Source organism: Teleopsis dalmanni, chromosome 2 (genome assembly GCF_002237135.1).
Source record: "Teleopsis dalmanni isolate 2A chromosome 2, ASM223713v2, whole genome shotgun sequence".
NCBI classification, from domain to species: Eukaryota; Metazoa; Arthropoda; class Insecta; order Diptera; family Diopsidae; genus Teleopsis; species Teleopsis dalmanni.
This window is the reverse complement of record NC_051847.1, coordinates 239,010,114-239,031,627: the sequence shown is the minus strand read 5'-3', so window position 1 is coordinate 239,031,627 and position 21,514 is coordinate 239,010,114. Positions and strand designations below refer to the sequence as shown.

The following is a 21,514-nucleotide window of genomic DNA, read 5'->3' as shown; positions in this document are numbered from 1 at the left end:
AATATATATATATATATATATATATATATATACAAATATATATATGTATATATTTATAGTCTATATAGTATTTAATGTTATGTGTGTTTTATGTGTGGTAAAACAGTTTTAATTTTGTCCTTAAGGTTAATAAATTTTTGAAAAGGTGTGGACACAGTTACATTTAATCAGTATAGTTTCAAAAATCCCACACAAGTATATATTGATTTATAAATATTTCAGTAGTTTTAATATGTTTTAATCAGTTTCAATTTCGCCAATAACGCCAATCAATTTCTACCTGAAAAAAAACACTGTACAGTGTACAATACAGCGTGTCAAAATATTGAAATTCACAGTGATAAATGTGTATAAAAAAATTTATTTGATAAAAAATATGATTTCATTTTTGTATGAAAGATATTTTATATATATTAAATTCAGTATACCGTGCGGTCCTTCAAAAAATCATAAATAAAAGACATTAATTTGGTATGCATGACAGCAATTTTTGACCGATGCATACAAAATTGGTTGGGTGACATTGGATGCCATGAAAAATAAATGCGAATATTGAACGAATAAAAACCCATTGACATACAGAATGTTTTATTTTAAAACGCTTTAACTTTGGAAGATGACTTCTTTGTTTGATACAGGGTATCGTATTGATTTTTCTGTATTGATTTTTTAAGAAAATATATCTTTATGTTCAATTATTTGGATTATTCAATTTAAAACTCTTGTAAATTATTTCATTTGTTATTTGTATGTCAATACTTTGTTATCTTGAAAATATTTCTACGCAACAATTGTCCTTCCATCAAGCATGGGTTTTCTATAAGTCTACTTTAAAATGAGCTACATATTGCTTTTTAGGAAAAAAATTCACGAATTTGCTACAGTTTATGAGCAATAGCGTATATAGTGGATCTTTCAAATAAACACGTAAGTTGCTTGATACCTTCGATTTGGGATACACAACTGTTTGAATATTGCATAAGTACCCCGTCGGCTTGGAAAATAAAACCCTCTGAAGACAGAGATCGTAATTACCTTTATTTATTATACAAATGTGTGTGTTTTAGTAAAAATGGTGCAAAAAGTGTTGAATATGTGACCTTTAGAGAATATAAATAGATGTTTTACAAATAATAAATGAATAGACCATGGACTTGGGGTATTACTTTTTGTAAAATAAATTAAAACTATCTGCTGCATTTCTGTATTGGTAAAACAATAAATTTTATTTTGTTAATTTGTTTTAAAGATTCTAAATTGATAAAAAAAAACAGTGAAATGAAAAATAAATTTAAAGAAAATATTAAAAAAGTCGCTTTGCATGGGCTGGAGCATTATAACTCAGGTGTAACGTTTTCCAACAATTCAGTCAATCGGTGCTGAACATGTACAGAAGATATGTATTCCCTTAATTTTTAACAGAAAACTTATAGAAAATGCTTATCCATTCAATACATTTAGTGGTAAAGACAACTGAGAAAAGTTTTCTGAAATAGTTTCAGTGATCTATATATATATAACACTTTACTCTAAATAAATAAAACTAGTCAACACCATATTATTCTTTAAAATGTATATACATTAATTTTTATTTTTATATTTACAATTTTTTTCTTAAGTACTATATACTTATATATACACAAACAATTCAAATTTATTATTTGCTATTAAAATTGAAATGTAAATTTTTATATTAATATTAACAACTTACGAGTAAGAACAAACCATAAAAAAAATGTATATAAATAAATTTGATTCTTGAGTTAAATATAACAGATTAATTTCACATATTTCGAGTCTCGAAACACTTAAATGAATACCTTTTCATAACGCATAATTTTTTTTAAAAATAACCTTATATTTTAATTATAAACATAATTTCTGTACATGTAAAATAATTCTGTCATAAATGTATTTTATATGTATTTATATCGATGTGTGGTTTTTGTAATCTAATATTAATATCTTGTGTATCTTATGTTTATGTATACAAGTTAAAAATCGTACCATTAATCGAATTTATTGGATCATCACAGCTTTTCGTTTTTCAACTGATGGGATATTTTGCTTAGAGAGTTATTGTCCTCATCGCAGGAGATGTATTTTATTTTGATGCGTTGTTTGTCGTTGCCCTCGTTTATCGACAGATACACTGGTGAGCCACTGTCGTGCTGTGGTTTTTCGATGATGCACTCCTTCGATATCTTTTTCATGAGAGAAGTATGTGTTGACTGCTTGTCGCGTATAGACGACGTTGGCTGTATTTGAATTTGCGTTTCCATCGTGCTGCGTTTCCAAAGGCTCTTGCTTTCAGCTGCAAATAAACAGAATTTCGTATTAAAATATTTGGTGATGAACAAACATTTCACGTAATCAAAGGATTGAGCAATAAAATTTTGTTGATATATGAATTATAGCGCATATATACATATACCTTTTGCCAATCTTTGTGAACTGTTTTTGTTTGTGCATGCCGTAGGGGAGCTTGATTTAAGCACTGCGGTACCGAAGCAATAACAGCAAATTATCTTTTGAAAATACATTCGAAACCTACAAAATGCAGTAGTCAAAATTTGTGCTAACGCGTAAGTGAACTGTTGGACCTACCTCTTATTCATCCAGTAGTATATAATTGGATTGACCATTGCATTTGACATGGCCAGCCAATAGAAACCTAAGTACATATGTTGCACGTACTTTGTCGTTGTTAATTGATTATTGTGATATGAGTAAATGAAAAACATGTGATACGGTAACCAGCAAATGGCGAATATGGATACAATAGCGATAAACATACGAACGACTTTTCGTTTTGATTTCATCGATTCAATTTGGCGATCGGTATTCTCACCAATAGAGCGACTGCCCCATAATACACGTCCCATAAGGAAATAACATATTAACATTACAATCATTGGTATGCCATAGGTGAGGACGAGAATGATGATATTGTAGCTACAATAATAAATAAAGGTTATAGTTTAAGTATAAAGTATATAGTATTTAAGTACAAAGTTTGATATTTAAATTAATATTAATGAAAGCTAATGATGTATAAATAAAATAATTCAAAAGTTTTGCAGTTAAATATAGCTCTATTGAGCTAAGAATATACTTGCATTTATAATTGTCAACCTGACAATTTCATATTTATTGTGATTTATCAGTTACGTTAAATAGCTATAGCGATCTAAGTAGCTTCAGAACCCTTTTAAAATTGTGTCCTTTAGTTATGTTATATGTTTTCAACAAATGTTTTTGTAAAGACTGGCAAATTACCTACTAACCCAAACCATCCTAAAGGACACTACAGTTAATGCGATTTCTTTATATTTTTGATCACTTAATCAATATATAAGTTTTTTTATATCAATTAATTTGAATCATTTGAAATCAACATAAAAAATTCTGTTTTGAACGTACCGGTGAAGAATTGCAAAAAATTTGATCGTTGTAGTTCATCTAAACTCATTTGGACTATTCGTTTTATGTTATTCAAGTGGCACAGTTGCGACATGACTGGTTTTCTGAAAAAACATACGACCATTTGTTCCTTCTGCTAATAACTTTTGATGGATTCTGCTTACTTTGGAAGACCCAAACTGTTCATTACTATTTTGTTTTGGGCATATAGACGTAGATCCATGATTCGTTACCTATCACAATGCTGTAGACGTGTTTTGAGCTACCATACTTCGGTCGTATTTTTCAGTATTTCCTTGCACCAATCAACTCGCACCTTCTTTTGAACAATTGTCAAATTATGGGGAAGCCACCGGGCACAAATTATTCGAATAGTTAAATGTATATGTAAAATTGAAAGTATGCTGATCCTATTCATGCCCATAGATACCTCCATCTATCGGTATATTACATGCCGATCCATCTCAATCATATCTCGCACTGCACCGATGTTTTCTGCTACAACAGCCGTTCTTGGACGACGCTCACAAAATTTTTCATAGGGAGGAACTCGTTCGAACTGGTTGAATGAGCGTTTTACAGTCGCTGGATGTGATGAAGTAAGTTGATCGATACATTCTTTTATGATTAATTAGCGTCGAAAATCATAAAAACTCATCGCACCAAAATGTTTTTTATGTAATTTAATTATTTGACAGAGGCAGAATTTAGTATCAATGTAAACAAGATAATAAGGTCGCGGAAATTAAAACAACGTTGAAGTGCATTTCATCCTAGGAATTGTGAAACTTTCGAACAGAAATGTTGAAATTGGTCTGGCTATACTCATTGTTGTCCAGGCGCAAGACTTAAAAGGCAGCTTACGTATTATGCATTTTTTTACTAATTGCTTTATAAACTTAACGTTTGTCACATTAGGATTTTTATCCACTTCTTTTAAATAATCAATATCCGTCTCAAGAATGTGTTTAGCTTCCTCGCCAAAATGATTATAGAATGTAGTATGATGTGAATATATTTGTGATAATATACACAAATATATTATATCATACTTATGTCATATTAAAATTTTTGTTGTTGTCTTTTCATTTCAAATCGAACCCTTCTAACTTTAAAATAGTTTCTTTTCGTCATTAGACACGTCACTTTTGACAAAAAAATCAACATAATATTATGTTGCTTTAGGTTCAAGAATTTTATCGCAGTGCTGTCTATGTTTATAGTTTAAGCCAGAACGTACTGTCTAAAGTATAAAAACGTCGTTAAATCTTTTAAATGAATAACAAAAATTTGAAAAATTTTTTTAAAATACGTTAGAGTTGGATATAATTTTGTAGATATATTTCGTGTGCACTTGAGATAACAACAGTGCCACGACTACAAGCGGACGCTATAAGTTCCATATAACTTTAACTTAGATATGTGATTCTTTCAAGTAATGGTAAATACTGTGTAAGTATCTTATATTATTACAGTTTCAATATGCTTATATCCTTCATGTTGTGCTTTTAACTCAATTTCTATTGTTAGTAGAATTGTGTCATTAAAAATAACAGAGCAGTAATAATATAATTCTGTTATTGTACTACACTGTTTCTGTAAGTTCACAGTGCATCCTCAAAGCTATTTATACGCTTTTCATATAAACTAATAATAATAGTCTTAGAAATTCTGATGCAGTATGACTTGTAAAATATAATAAAATTCAACTTACACATAATCAGCCATGGATGTGGGGTATCGTCCATCTGGCCACATCATAAAGCAAACTGTGCGAGACTTTCCATTGTAGTATCTGAAATAGAAAATATGATTAAGTTTTTAAAAATATGAATATAAAATATTTATCTTCTGCATAAAATTTCAAACAGCAGTGGCACTAACTAATTTCAAACTGTTTTTCGAATTGGCCTTAAGTCCGATTAGGAATTACATGCATATTATTAGCATAAATTTATTTTCTAAAAATTACAAACATTTACTTAAGTTGAGCTTATTAGATATTTGATTATTTCACTTAGCTGGAGTGAATTATATAGGAATTTTTGAATTTAAAAACGAATAAATTGCATGCTTTTTTCTATTATTAAATAGTTGGTTTGAAAAAGTTTTGAAAATTTTAGTTTAGTTTTGATTTGTGGTATATGAGTTAAGCATATTAATAGTAAGTATCTGATTATATTAGAGTTTATTACAGTTCTGTTTTTTGAAATCATGTCTGAAAGTTAGATATGATAACAAACCACACGAGTTGATATTAGATTTATAAACAGATTTTTATTGCTTATAAATATTTTTATTGTGATAAGCTGATGACAAACGAGCAATTTAGGTATAACACATTTCTTTATGAAGGTCTAAAATTGCTGCGTTCAATTCATTAAAGTCGTCATAATAGTCCATCAGTTTGAGCTACAATAGACGCCCCTTCTTTAATAAGATCTAAAGCTTTTATATACAGGTCGCTTTAAATTTTCTTATTTAACTATTTAAAGAAATCTTTTAAAGTTCGAACTTAATGTCGACACTTCTATAATGCAACACACTTAAGATCCTTATTTTATAATGATTGGATTGTATTGGATAATTTTGTTTTAAAGTTAATGATGATGAAAAACATTTTTAAATCTATAACTAAACAAAAATTTGTACTTATAATTAATTGAATAGAGTTCTTTCTAGTATTGCCAAATACCCAAAATCAGTGCTCTTTAGACATAACGTATTTATTCGTTCGATTATAATCTTATGAACTATAAGTGCCGGACTTGCCTCTTTTTGTATTTTAGTTGGCATGTATTCAACATAGTTTATAGGTCCATATAAGTTTTAATAATTTATAAATTATAATACGTAAAACTGGTTTGTTACTTGTTAGTCATATCATGTTTTTTGGATAATTATCAAGTTCATTCTTCTTTCCGACATGTTCAAAGATTAGAACCGAGTGTCATTCCCAAGATTTTGTGGGAATATGAGTACGGAAGACTGTACTATTAATAAAAATTGGTTGATTATAAATTTTTGAATTTAAAGTTCATATGTAATCTCTTTGTCTAATGAGAGATATGTGTGTAACAGAGCCTGAAGTTTACTTGATGAATCCTTTTTGGTTTTACCAACAGCAAGCACTGCATTCGTCTGTGAATGTAAATATACTACAATAAGGTTTATAAAGTATAACTGTGATAATAACAGTGATAGTTATCCAAGATCCAAGATTACTAGTGAATAGCAAAGTACTCAAGTAATGTCGGTACCTCGAATCTTATTTTACTGAAACTTGATTAAGAGTTATTCTGTTTAATGTGGAAGTGTCGATCTGGCACGTACCACTATTATTAGGTGTGTTATGATTTGAGATTTATGAGTTGAGGGGTATGACAGATTTCGTCAAATGTATTTGCAGCATCAAAAACAACAGCAGAACATTTTCCTTTAAATAATTTTTTCTATTAAATGCTGCATTCAATAAATTTGGTAGATCATCGAGGTACAGGGTTTTCATTTTTAAGAACAAACTATTCTATTATTTTGTTACGGCGTTTAACGAGCAGCTTTTAAAATATCTTTAAGACTGTGGGTTGAAAGTATGTAGATCTGTATGATCGTTTTAACTTTTGAAAGGTCGAATCGAATAAAGTGCAAATTTTGCAGGAATAAATTGCAAAAAAATCAGATTTTCTTGCTTTGCAATTGGAAGAAATAAGAAATCCGTTTGTCATACCCGTTAATTATAAGAGAAGTATTTCTTCGTTATGGTCTATTTAGTAATTTAGCAAATTTCGTAACCTTTTCATAGTAAATTTAAGTATCATGAGAACGATTGAATATGATTTTATTAACTGTTGCTTGATTTGGTGACGCTGTGGGAAAGATATATCAACAACGTAGAAAGTTTATGTAGTAAGGTGAACATAGAAATAAGGATTTTCAATGATATTCCTTTCTCTTACACTTCTTAATGTAGTTTGATTTGAGGGTTGAGTTGAGAGCTGATTGAGTTCAACTTAATAATTAATATGAAAAACTATGTGTTGAAAAATTTGCTTTAACAATAATGCTGTCGTATGTACTACGGAAGTTTGGTTGTATATACTCAATTCATTAAAATGAATAGTAAGCTGTCTATTCCAACCGAATCACAGATATTGGAATTTCATTTGATATTTAATAAACGGTGTAAAAGCAGCTTCACTGGCAAATATGCTATAGGTGTGTTCCATTGTGGCCTTGCAGGTCTAAAATTAATTAAGTAGCCACAAATAGTGTTCACATATTTGATAATGCAAATACTGAAAATTTTAATTAATGGAAAATATTTTTGAAATTATAAACCTTATTACTTCAGAAATGCAATACAAACATTGCCTTCTACATCAGCTCCTACAATGTGGCAAAGTTAATGATATCAATTTTTGGTTGTATGTCATAAATTGCTAATTAAGTGATTGCCACAAAAGCTACTGTATTGATAGTGCTAATGATGACTGATATTTATTCAAATGTACCCATGTTTATGATGAATCTTCTAATTGTAATGTCATTGGAAAATTTGTTAGAAATGCAATCAAAATTACTCTGGAAACTAATATCGTACATATTACATTGAATAATTTTAAGTTTACATTATTGTCTGATTTTAATAAATTGTATGTTTAAATATTGATAAAAATTTTTTAAACATTTGATATTAGTTCAGTGTACTAACAATATATATATATATATATATATAAAAAACATAAATTAATATAATACACATTTGTTGTTTAAAAATAATAAATCTGTTATTTTGTGACACGTGTTGCCTCTTCATTAGGAGAAATTTTAATATTTTCATTGACTTAAATTCTGAGAAATTATTTAGAAGTCTATGATATTATGTTTCTTTATGTAGAATAATTTATAAATTTTTTTTAACAAGTAATGCGGATATTTTATATTATTAACACATTTCCAATTACACGTTCAACTCACAATTTTATAATTTTTAAAAAAATAAATTCTTAGAAGATTTTTAGAAGGGCTTATGTATCTTTTTCTGTTAACAAATCGTATTTTATTGAATTATTTTTCATAGGAACTCAAAGAAATTTTTTAATTCTATTTAAGGCACTCAAATTGAATTTTTAGCAATATTTATTATTATATATGAAATAATATTACCTTTTATAGAATTATATTACAAAGTAACATTATTACTCAGGTATGTAAACATTTGTAAATTCTTTTTTGGGTGATAAATATTTTAAGTTAATTCCTTCAAACAAAATACAAATGTCTGAATAACACATTCGTACATATTCATTTAGAAATATTCATTAAGAAATATTAATTTAGTTTTGAAATAAATGTTTTCTTGTCTTTGAGTTCTCTAAATTGTAATTATTTAATTGTTTATCGACCGACTACGCCGCAATTTATGTATGCAATTTTAAATATATATTAAAAACTTAGCAGTATATAATATTGGTAATATAATATTATATATAATATTTAATATATATATTATATATGTATTATATATGTATTTATATATATATTATATATATATATATTAAATATTATATATATAATATTTATATATATATATTATATTATATAATATATATAATATATATATATTAAATATTATATATAATATTATATTAGTAATATTATATACTGCTAAGTTTTTAATATATATTTAAAATTGCATACATAGATTGCGGCGTAGTCAGTCGATAAACAATTAAATAGCTGACTCTTATTGTATATAACACTTTTATATTGCTTTAAACTAAATCCCGATAAACAATTGAATAGCTGAGTCTTTCATATAACCGTTTTTTATTGTTCTAAATTCTAGCAACCGCTAATACACAATCTTCTCTTATAATAATAATATCATACAATTTAATTCCCAACTAACTATCATACTTGGAAAATTATTTCACTATTACTTAAGTAAAAGGTTCATAAAAATATTGTAATACTTTCTGATAATTCTTTAGCATAAACCTTTAGCATTGAGTCGAACTCAATAAAGAAGGAAAGTCAAACTGGATTATTAATGTTTTCTATATCAGTCTTTTGGGACTTTCGATTGGTAGATCGGGTAATTTTTTCAATAGAGATGCTCCTTTATTGCAATTTTAATTTTCGTTTGGTAAGTTTGGGGCTAAATCTATAATACCCGATATTCTAGATTTGTATTGAATCCATACCATGGTATATTGTATATACCATTCGAAAACGCCATTAGAGTTTCAATCGATGTTTAATAGAGTGGACTTAACGTTTTTCAACATATAGAAATCACATTCAAAAAGACCATGTTATCTTATCATATTTGTTATATATCATTCGACTTTGTGAGTCATTAATGTTCAATATTGCAATTGCAACAATGATTCAGCATATATTTATATTTACTACACTCGATGAGTAATCTTACTAGTAGTAGCCTTACTAAGTCTTACTAAAGTACGGCGATCATAATATTATGACAAATATCACGTTACACGTGATGACAAGATTGTGAAAATGATAACATTTAGAAAATAAAAATCGGTGGATTTATTCCATTTTATAAAAGCACTTAAAATCTCATATCAGATAAAATATTGCCTTTTAATTAGGCAATAATCATATTTAATTTATTATATATTAAATTTTCTCAAAATAAAGATATGAAAGATTATGCCGCACTTCATAAACCAATTTTAAATATTTTTGTTTTATTTGTTATTGAAGTATACCGAACTAGCCAAACACTGTATCATCCTTTAATTAAAGCATTACTCTCATCCTCAAACGTATTTTTGCGAAAAGTAAACTTGTTAACCTCTACTGTCCATACGCCTGTACATGAGTGGTTTCTTCGATGAGATATATTCAAATCCAAGTAAGCACATTAGTTTTTACTACATAAGTAACTGAAAGCAGTTACTTATTTAAAATCTCTTCTTCAGGTATGCGGTACCTTGTATATTAGATTTCTTGCAATTTTTGACGCTGTATCATTATGGGGGAACATATTTGGATTTGAATGTTATTGTATTGAAAACGTTTGAAGACTTAGAACCAAATTTCACTGGTGTTGAGTCAGCTTTACATATTGCTGCTGGCTTTATGAATTTCGCACCAGATGACGTTGGACATAATTGAGTCAGAGAGTGCTTAAATGATTTTTAAACAAATTTTAAGAGTTATGGATGGGGATAATTATACAAATATAATTATATTATAAAAATACAAAACTTTCGTTGAGAAATACTTTAAGTCGAACTTACTATTTGGTTATCAACCAAATTTCAACCAATTTTTAACTAATTTAAATTTAAAAACTTTTTTTATACAAACATACATTTATTTGTACATACATATATGAATAACCATATTTAAGTAGGTGGAACGATAAAGTCTAAAAAGCAATTTAAACAAATCAAAAGATGTATACTAATTAGCTGAATGCTCAATTGACTTTGGTTGAAATACGTCCCTATGATGAACACGCTTGGGTGTAATTATAATTATATGGGTGTAATTATCTATTAGTACAAACTCGATTTGTGATTGTGGTACTACTCCATTTATTAAAATGGTTTGAATGGTTTGATTGATTGATGTTTTCTGACGTTTGTTGCACTGACGTTTTCATTTTTAGTTTCAATACAAAATTAAAACGTTTTGCTATTGCTTAAAGAATTTATATTAAGCTATCTTCTTTATAAAAAACTGTTTAAAACTGTTTTTTTAACATAGAAATTTTTTCAAATATTATTGAATTGCAACAACAAAATTGTATTATTTTTAATTAATTGAATTTTTGGCCAAATACCTATCATCAATAATGATTGAGTGCTTTTGTTTTGATCACAGACTATTAGTGTCATTTATGAGAAAATTTGTTAGTGATAACAAGTTAATATAACAATACGATATGATATATTTCTAATCTTACCTTTTTGTCAAAATACTGGAGTACATTAAACAGGGTGCAGCAAGAACACAACTCAGTACCCAAATGAGCACTAAAATGAAACGCACCTTGCGTCGTGAAGTTCGTCTCTTCAAGGGATGCACAATTGCAATGTATCTAATACATAGAAATATATGCAAAATGTAGAATATAAATATAAAATAGCATAATAGATATTTCATAAAAAACGAGATTGAAAAATTTTCTTGAAAAGAAATGTACATTTAACAAAATACACTTACCTATCAAAGGATATCGCCACCAGTGTAAAAACCGAAGTAGAAACCGTAACATTTGCCATAAAATTATTAATGGTGCAATAAATGGACCCAAAAGGCCAATCCGAGTTCAACATGAAGATGAAATTGAATATGCAATTGAGTGCGGACATTAAGAGATCAGCAATGCTCAAGTTTAGCAGGAAGTAGTTCGTGACGGTGCGCATACTACGGTGACCTAAATTGAGAGATATTCGTTATGTTAGTTTTAAGCTTATGGTAGAGATATTACATAAACTCAAAGCCTGTCAATAATTAAAAAAATGTTATAAAAATAAAAAAACTCTCAGTGATATTCGGAAAAAGAAAAAATAATATTAGTCGGTTTTTTGAAGTGTTTGTGGATAAAATATTTCTTTTGTCATGAATATTATATTTTTATATTTTATGTGCGTAATATAAATATGCTAAATTATATATTATGAACATTATATTATATATATGTATATATACATAATATATGTTTATCTTAAATGGCACATAACGCTCATACATTGGCTTTTCATTGGCTAATCACTTTCTGTCTTCAATTATAAAAAATTCTTATTTATTAAAGATTTATTATATTTCAAATAAATAATTCTAAAGCTTATTTATTAGAAATTATAAAGCTTACAACAATACATATTTAAAAATTATTTTTTCCTTTAATAATAATTAAAAATAATCAATAAATTAGTGTATAATTAATTATTAGTATAAAATTACCTGTTACAATCCATAACACAATGCAATTTCCGGCAATGGCTACGAAGAGCATTAACCCAAATATAATCGCCCAAATGGTTTTCTGTTCCCATGGCAATTCGTATGGCCGAGTCGGTGATGGGAATAGGCATTCAGTTAGAAAATCCCTTTAAGAACAAAATTATAATTGCTTATCAAATTGTTAATGAGAGTTTTTGAACTTGAACAAAGGCAAAAAGTTTTTGCTTTAATTAAAATTTGGCTGTTAAGTATTTATAATTAACCGTTGTGCTTTTCAGAACTTAAAATTTTTTTTTCGGTTTGCTGATTTATCTGCGTGTCATGAAATTGCGAAACATGTTTGTGGTGACAATTTTTTTAGCTTTGTCTGAACTTTGGTAATTGTTTATGTTCGTCCTTCATGGCAGACATTTTTTTATTATAATTTTTATGAATAAAAATAATATAGCATCAAAAGAATGGGTAATTACTTTATACCAAGTTAATTGGTTATCTCGTGCTCCTTACCACAAAGTGGGAACTGTCATTGTGAACAAAAATTAGTGTCTAGATACTGACAACAGTTTTTGTTAAAACTCTGTGTCTTTTGTGTTTATGTCACAGCTGTGACGTTATGACATTCACAATAGCTTTTTACTGGAAACGTCATAGATGGATTATTATTTCTTGATAAAATTATTGTTGTAATTGAAGTTATTCAACTTTTGAGTAAGTTATTATTGATGTTATATGCATGTATATAAAAACAACATATATAATAAATAAAAAATCATTTCTTAGTTATCTTTTTTATTTCTGTCATCTGTTCGTAAATTGGAAGATTCCTTTATTAATTCTTTGACGTCTTCAAAGAAATCTTTTCCTCTTTTATCTTTCAAATCTATAAATTTTTTACCTTTATATATATATATATATAGAGATAAATCTATATATAAGCCGTATTCCATCAGGAACATAGACAATTTACATAGAATCTCCAGTTGTCTCTGCCTCTGGCTAAATGCCGTAGTTCGTTATAGGTTTTATCAACTTCGGTGTATTTTTGGATGAAGCTTAAGGGATTATTTGAAAGCAATCTACCTGAATACTTACTATTAGTAATTAAATTAACTTAGAAGAATGGAATATCAGTGCTTGTGAAGCTCTAGAAATTACTAAGAATATTGCATGATATTAATATATTATTTCTATTTTTATTATTATTGAGCAGAATATTGGCAAAAGTTTTTAATAAATTACAATCAATTTTTCCAACTAAAAAAATATGTATATATAAGCAGCTGGATTTAGTTTGGGCGCAATGCAAAGTAAGACCATAAAAAAGTAAAATATGTTTATTATTGGTATATTAGTATAGTCGATCTAGCTTTATCATAATATAAAATTCTATAATGCGAATAGTATGTTTATAATTTATTTAAGTTTTAATTTTTAGTGCTTTAAAGCGTACTCTTTCGACAGACACGTTGAGTGGTAATGGAGATATAATAATCAATGATGGTATTAAGTTCTCGTCGCTATATTATTATTGTTAATACATATGCAAAAAATATTAAATTCCCTGTTCATTTATTTATGTTTTGTGTCAAATTATTTATTATAGTAAATAAGCACAAATCACGAAAGATTATGCGAGTCACTTCACAAATATATATATGAGTATGATTAAATTATATTTGAAATATTTTTGGTAAATAATAAAAATAATAAAATATTAAATAGTATATTTAAACATATAATATATTCATAAATTTCCTGTTCATTTATTTGTATTTTGTGTCGCTTTGCTAATTAGTTATTATGATAAATAATCACAAACCACTAAAAATTATACGAATCGCTTCACAAATATAAATATGATTAAATTAGATTTTAAATATTGTTAGCAAATAATAAAAATAATGAAATATTAAATAATAAAATAACAAAATAATACCAGTGGGGCAACAGCTTATTCGGTTTCATTGACAGTAATGATCAAAATTATTGTATCTGTCACTAAATCAGCTGAAGTAACAGATGTAACAAAATGTGACTCATACGCCCCATTAAACTTAAATTTCAATATTGATTTATTCTCATATTTTTTACTTTAAGCGTTTTTTTTTATAAATTTATCAATAATTTACATATGCGACAATATTTATATGAAATATGTTCGAATATGTGAGTATATGAAGTGCATAAATTTTGGAAAAATCAATTTAATATACTTTCATATTTTTAAAGGCGAGCATGTATCCATGCTATCTTTGATCTAATCAAAATTTGTAATAAATAACTTTTTAATCATTTCAAAATTAAAACATTAAAATAATGTAATATAAATAGAAATAATTTTTTTTAAATTTATGAACATATTTTATGAGCCTAACATAGTACAGAGTACAGTCACGCAAGTCGATACAAAAAAATGATAAATTGCGCATGGATGAAGGGCATGTTTTACAAATACTTAATGATTTTATTCACTACAATTAAGTGAACCGCAAACTCCAGAAATAATAAATTAATGGAAAAAATATGTGTGAAATAATTATTTGCAGAAAATTGAGGGAATTTTTGAATAAAAATCCTATTTATTTTTATAAAATCAGTTCAAAATTGTATTAAAATAAATAATATCCAAATTTCCATTCCCTGTACATCTAGAACAAATGCAGCATGAAAAAGAGTTAAAAGCAATATCACTTTTTTGTAAAATGTTGATTCTTAGTACATGTAATAATAACTAACTTATTTTAGTTCTTTTAGTTAACCTATAGCTATCACACTTATCACTATCTATCTACTGATTCTTTGTGTACAAACAGTTCAAAGTTGATGTGCCAGTGTACTTTGTAGCAATTAAAAAGAATGGACCTTGTGTAGTTACTAAACTTTAAAACAGGTTTAAAGGCCATAGATATTCAAACCAAATGGAAAATGTTTTGGTTCAGAAATATTGTTTATGTGGTCTAGTTTAATGTAAGTGATATGAATCTCAACGACAATACAAAAATGCAAGAATATTGTCGCTAAAATATAAGAAATGGCTTGGAAAATTCTTCACTTGATCGAGAGTGACCAAGTAGAAGTACAATGTATTGTTATAGGTGTATTGAGCTATATCTTCTTATATTAAGCTTCAAAAAATTGGTATTCCTGTGATTGTCATAATCAGAATCAACAGTTTCAGTCAAGTTATCGTCGTTTTTAAATTATAAAAGACGATTTACACCTCCAATTGAAATGTACCAAATATCATGCAATAACTTTTTATGAATGTTATTGGTTTCTTATAGTTAGTCGTAGGTTCTTATTACCACAGATGCAAAAATTTCGGTAGTTGACATATTCAGCTAATAAAATTTAAGTCTCATCAGTAGAATTACTTTATTGCGAAAAAATGAACATGCATAACACAAAAATCTAAGAAGTCGAGTTAAAGAATAATTAATTTTAATTTTTTTAATTTTAATTTAATTAATTTTAATTCTTTCGGACAGCCAAGCAGCTCTAAAATCTTTAGCAAACCCAATCAAAGTTGGTCTGGGAATGCTTTCAACTTCTCAATACCCTAGCATTAAGAAACTATGTTACTTTTGTGTGGGTACCGGGACATGAATAGCATGAGGGCAATAAAATTGCAGGCTCCCTAGGAAAGAAGGGTGCACGTACTCTTTTCATTGGTGCAGAGCCCATCTGCGGGATAACAAATAGTTATCTTCACAATTAATTTATTATGTGAACGGGAGAAAGAAAATGTACTTGAACACTGGAAAGCCCAAACAGGCATGCAGCAGTCAAAAAGATTCACTGATCCTGAACACATTAAAGTTGACGATATCCTTAAATTTTGCAGAAACGATATTAAAATTTACACTGAACTTCTTACAGGACACTGTAGAGTTAATTACCACATGAAGACTATAGGTGCGGTAGTAATCACTTACTATCGACCCTGTCGACTCTGTCATGAGGAGAAGAAAACATCAGAACATATCCTATGCACCCACCTAGTGGCGGCAAGACAAAGACTCGACTACTTTGGAAGCGGGATCTTAGTACCAAATCACAATAGATCTTAAGGCGTACAATAGATTTGCGCATTCATGGGCTATTAATAATTATTTATTTTTTTTAAAACTTCAATATTTCATAAATGTATGGGATTAAGTTTATTTTTATATTTTTTTTATATAAATATTGATATATTTCTTTATTATTTAAATAAGATAACTATTTCTTACATTATATAGATATATATTAATCTAATATAAATTAATAAATTTCGTACATATAAAAATGTAAGCCTATGAGCATATTTAGTGGATGCTTCAGTGAATGTTATTCAGATATTTAATCCATATTTTCTGTCATTCGAATAAAAGCTATTTTTTAAATACTTCCGAATGAAATTTAAAGCGTTTTCCTCTCCATATTAATCCAATTCAGTTTTTCGTGTAAGTTGTCAGCCAATTAATTATCTCTTGCGGGCGTAATTACTGAATTCCTTCTTTGGTTACATGGAACTGCAATATTTGCTGACATGATTACGGCTTTTATTTTAATTAAATTGCGAAAAAATGTATTTTATGGGAAACCAATGAGTATTTTGTGTAATTTAAAAACCATTATTCGATATGCACTCAAATATTGTGTTAATGATAAAATGGAGATATTAAAATAAAATAATTACTTTGCTTAATAAATTTTAATAAAAATTTTAATATCAAAAGAGAAATTTGAATGGCTTTATCGAAGCTACAATTCTTTTTAATTATGTTAAATATTCTTATTGTGAGTCTATTATATAATTTACTAAACCATTCCATTTTATTTCCATTTCAATTTGCAAAATATTTATATTTTACAGTATATAGAAGTTTAGTTTAGTTTTACATAATCTCAATTTACCAGCATTCATAAAAGAACACTATAAAAGAATACCTTAAATATGGTTTGGTAGTGTATAAGTTATGAACATGGTTTTCTGTTACATATCAACAAAATGGTGTATGAGTGATCTTTAAACTTCTTTGATATTTAAAAACCTGTCAAGATTAGTGTGTAGTGTAAGGGACATTCGAGAAAAAAATTCTTCAAAAGATCTATGGTCCCTTACGCGTTAGCGACGATTATCGAATTGGATAAAACGATGAGCTGTATGAGCTACAACAACATTGACATAGTTAAACACATAAAAATTCAGCGGCTACGCTGGCTTGTTCATGTCGTGCTGATGAAAGAAAGTGCTCCGGCTAGAAAGGTATTTGTTTCGGTACCCGCAGGTGGAAAACGCGGTAGAGGGCGTCTACATCTTCGGTAGAAGGACCAGGGGACTAACGAGCACTTGATACTACCAACTGGCGATAGAAAGCAGGTAATCGGAATGTCTAGCGAAGGCTACTCGACACGGCCAAGGCGGCTTACATTGGTAATGGTCAACTAACTAAGTAAGTACGTAAGTAGTTTTCAGCTATATGGTACAAAGAGTGGTACAGTTAGAAGGTTTATGAGAGAAAATATTGAGACCGCAAAATTTATAAAACCTCTATTTTATAAGATCAATTAAAATATATCTCGCATTCTAAATAAAACATAGTACAAAGCAGAATAACTTTAAAAAATTTGAAGTAATAATATAATTGTTGCTATTATGAAGGAGGAACTATGTAAAAGAAATAATGCCGTGCAAATGTTAAGAACAAAAATTTGCATTTAACTCTTTTCTAAACTTTTCCCTTATTATCTCACTCAATACATAATCATTTCTTTCAACATGTGTTACTAAAATATGTTTGATTTTGTTAATTTAATCATTGCATGTTGTGATTATAACAATATTTAATTATAAAGATAAGACATATTGGTATTTTGTTATAGATATTTCGATATAAATAAGAGAGATGGTCCATGATAACCAGATATTCACTTATATTTTCATATCCAACTTGCCACATTTTTATTTTAAGTGCACATAGATCCAGAGTGCATATAACAAACTGTAGAATATTAAAGTACTCTCCGACGTACCCGTCCAATATCAATTATATCTGATATATCTGACATTTTATATTTTCTTCTCATTTCTGTAGAAAATTCGGCTAAAGGCAAATTATTTTTAAATAAAAGGTATCACGTATTATATCGAGTAAAGATAATTATTAGTGTTCCGTACTTATTTTCAAAACTTAATCTGTACTCTTAAAGTGGTTGAAATATCTTTGAAATTACTGAAATTAATAAAGTTAATAAATTTAGCAACTTATAATTAAAATTTTAATTTCAATTAATACTTATAAATGTTTAAAAGTTTTTTAATATTTTTTAGCTTTAATCTAAATGAAATTTGTGAGCAATTAAATAACTTACGAAATTTTAATTTTAATTAATTAACAACAGTTGAGTTAAAAATATATTTGGTGATAGTTAAAATAATTCTATTTTAAGTTAATGACTTGATTTAGTAAATAATTAAAAATATTTAATATAACAGTCAATATGGTATTTATTTACTCCCACTGGTACTACAAATCATTATTTTGGTAACGCATTTATTTCAACTAAATAATAAATGAAATTTCCAATAAAAGAATTTAATTACATTAATAATTCATTTTATTAATTTGTAATAAATCGAGCTAACTTATTCAACTCAACTAAATGTATACATATTTACATAAAAGCCTTATTTAATTAAAATCACATAATTCCTACAAATATACAGAATATTAAGTGATTAAATATTTCTGTTATTTGTATTAAGAATGTTATTAGCGTCATTTTAGTTTGATTGGATCCTGCCTTGATTTGGGAATTACGTCAATGAGTTCAAAATACTCTAATGGCAAATGAAATTATTCATTTAATACATAATTCCAAAATTATTACATTTGTTTTCATCACAGATTCATACAAAATACATTAAAGTTATTTTTGTATTTATTTATTTATCAATAAGCCAGTATCAGATATAAAAATTTAAAAGGCAAAAATAACATTTTTTATTGAGTAATATTAATTTCTGATTCATTTCGTAATTAGACCGAGTTACGATAATCTTACAAATAATAAATGGACGTGATATATGATATGTGGCTATATTACTTGGAGTTAAATTTCATGCAAATGCTATTGATTTAAAATATCTGCTTCGTACACTTAAAGTTAAAACTTAATCCCTGTGATGAATAAAGAAACTTGTACCGATGAAGATTTGTTATTAAGTTTAGTTCTTCTCAATGTAATTTTGGCCCTACACGATTCCTTCTACCTTGTGACTTTCATTTTAATGCTAAGTGTGCAATTTCACTCTCTGATTCACTAAGCATATGTCCCAGCCAGCCATATTTCTAGTACATTATCTGCTTTTCAATCGGTTGCTGATTTGTAATTTCTCATAGCCGCTTATTGCGTATGGTTCTCTGGCACCAAATGTTTAAGGTCTGGTGAAAGCATCTGGTAACGTATGTCTGCAGTTTTTGTGAGATTGCGTGCGTAACAACCACAATTCATATCCATATAATAACACACTTTTGACGCAGTCAAAAGTGAAAAGTGAAAGTCCTTTTATAATGCAGTGCCTATCTAACCACTTCATACTCGGACTCTATGACCACTTCCCGAAAAACTGTTACTACTGCGGCATTTAGACTACAAGAATATTATACTTACTATTAAAATTTTCTCAAATATAGAATAAAAAATATAGAATAAAAAAATTATTTTATTTATATTAAGAATTCTTTAGACCACTTTAAAGATTCCTTGTGAGAATATGATACATGACAGATGAAAAATTTTTGTATCAAAATTATCTTGAAAGTGTGTTGATTATTATCAAGTTTTAAGATAAATCGAGATAAGGTTTTTCAAAAATTTCAGAAAATTTATAAATAAATTAACATCAGTACAAACACATTAACATAAGAAAATAAAATTGTGCACTTTTACACAAAAAAACACAAAATTGAAAGAGTTTTAAAAAGTTAGTGTTTATGTAAAGTATTTGGATTATTTACTTGTATAATAGAGGTGTTTGAATTTGATTTTTTTTATATTCGACGACACCTTATATGTCGTTAAATACCTCAATCGTACTCTGTCCTCTGTTTTATTTCTAAAATCTATGTCTCTTTGACATAGCACTCCACAGGACTATAAGCAATAAAGTCACTCTCATAGTAACATAAATGAGGTAATTATTTAATCTAAATATTTATATTAAATAGGAACACACAATTTTATATATGTGTCCTTAAATATAGAACTTAACCAATGTGTTATTATTTTTAAACAGCCTATGGTGTTGTTTAACATGGTCAATTTTATTAGGTATGTCCTTGCAAAAAACTCAGTTGAGAATAAAATTTTCATATTCATGCAATTTAAACGACTTTCACATTTCATTTTTCATTTTTCATTTAAATGTTTATTTAGGTTAGTATTTTTTTCAGCAAATAGCAAATGTAAATGTTGTGAAAACTGTTGTTGAATTGCAAATATGAGACTCGCCCAAATATGGGCTTGTATTCCCCAGAACGTTGCAAAATATTGTTGTTCAGCAAAAATGAATTGGAATTGCAATTTTTTAATATTTTTCGGTTCCAAAAAATGCTAACTCAGAATTTTTTGCCCCTATTCTTGTCTTTGAAATTATAGTAGAAAAACTTTTTTAACATTAGGAACTAAAGTTTTAAGAGTTTTATAGGAACGATTTTTAAACGTTGAGGAATAGAGATTTAAGACCTTTATTACATTAATATAAAGCTTAATAATAATATATAAATAATTAAAAAACAAATAATAAATAAATAACGAATAAATAATAAATATAAAATATATTAATAATAAATAAATAGTAAATCAATAATAAATAAGTAATAAATAAATAATAAACAAATAATAAATAAATATTAAATGAATAATATTCAATAATAAATAAATACTAGTTAGATAGTTGTGGTGGAGAGAGGACGAATCCTCCTCAAATAGCTAAGGATGAAAGCCGTTTTGAATCCACAAAAACCTCTTAATAGTGGGTAGTAGATAGAGGGTCAAACTAGAAGAATACTAAATAATTAGTAAATAAATTGTAAATAAATTATAAATTAATAATAAATAAATAAACAATAAATTAATAATAAATAAATAAATA

At 27.4% G+C, this 21,514-nt stretch overlaps 1 protein-coding gene across 1 annotated transcript in view; it reads right to left on the bottom strand.

Moving 5' to 3' along the window:
* Window positions 1-1,945: 1,945 nt before the first annotated feature.
* LOC119681597 (tachykinin-like peptides receptor 86C) overlaps window positions 1,946-21,514 on the bottom strand; it is a 44,021-nt gene continuing 24,452 nt past the window's right edge. The window contains exons 2-8 of the mRNA XM_038094840.1: window positions 12,373-12,518; window positions 11,629-11,842; window positions 11,369-11,503; window positions 5,138-5,218; window positions 2,608-2,955; window positions 2,435-2,550; window positions 1,946-2,314 (exon numbers count right to left, since the gene is read on the bottom strand). Coding sequence (XP_037950768.1) covers window positions 2,031-2,314; window positions 2,435-2,550; window positions 2,608-2,955; window positions 5,138-5,218; window positions 11,369-11,503; window positions 11,629-11,842; window positions 12,373-12,518 — 1,324 coding nt within the window. The 3' untranslated portion in view covers window positions 1,946-2,030. The remainder of the gene's footprint in view (window positions 2,315-2,434; window positions 2,551-2,607; window positions 2,956-5,137; window positions 5,219-11,368; window positions 11,504-11,628; window positions 11,843-12,372; window positions 12,519-21,514) is intronic.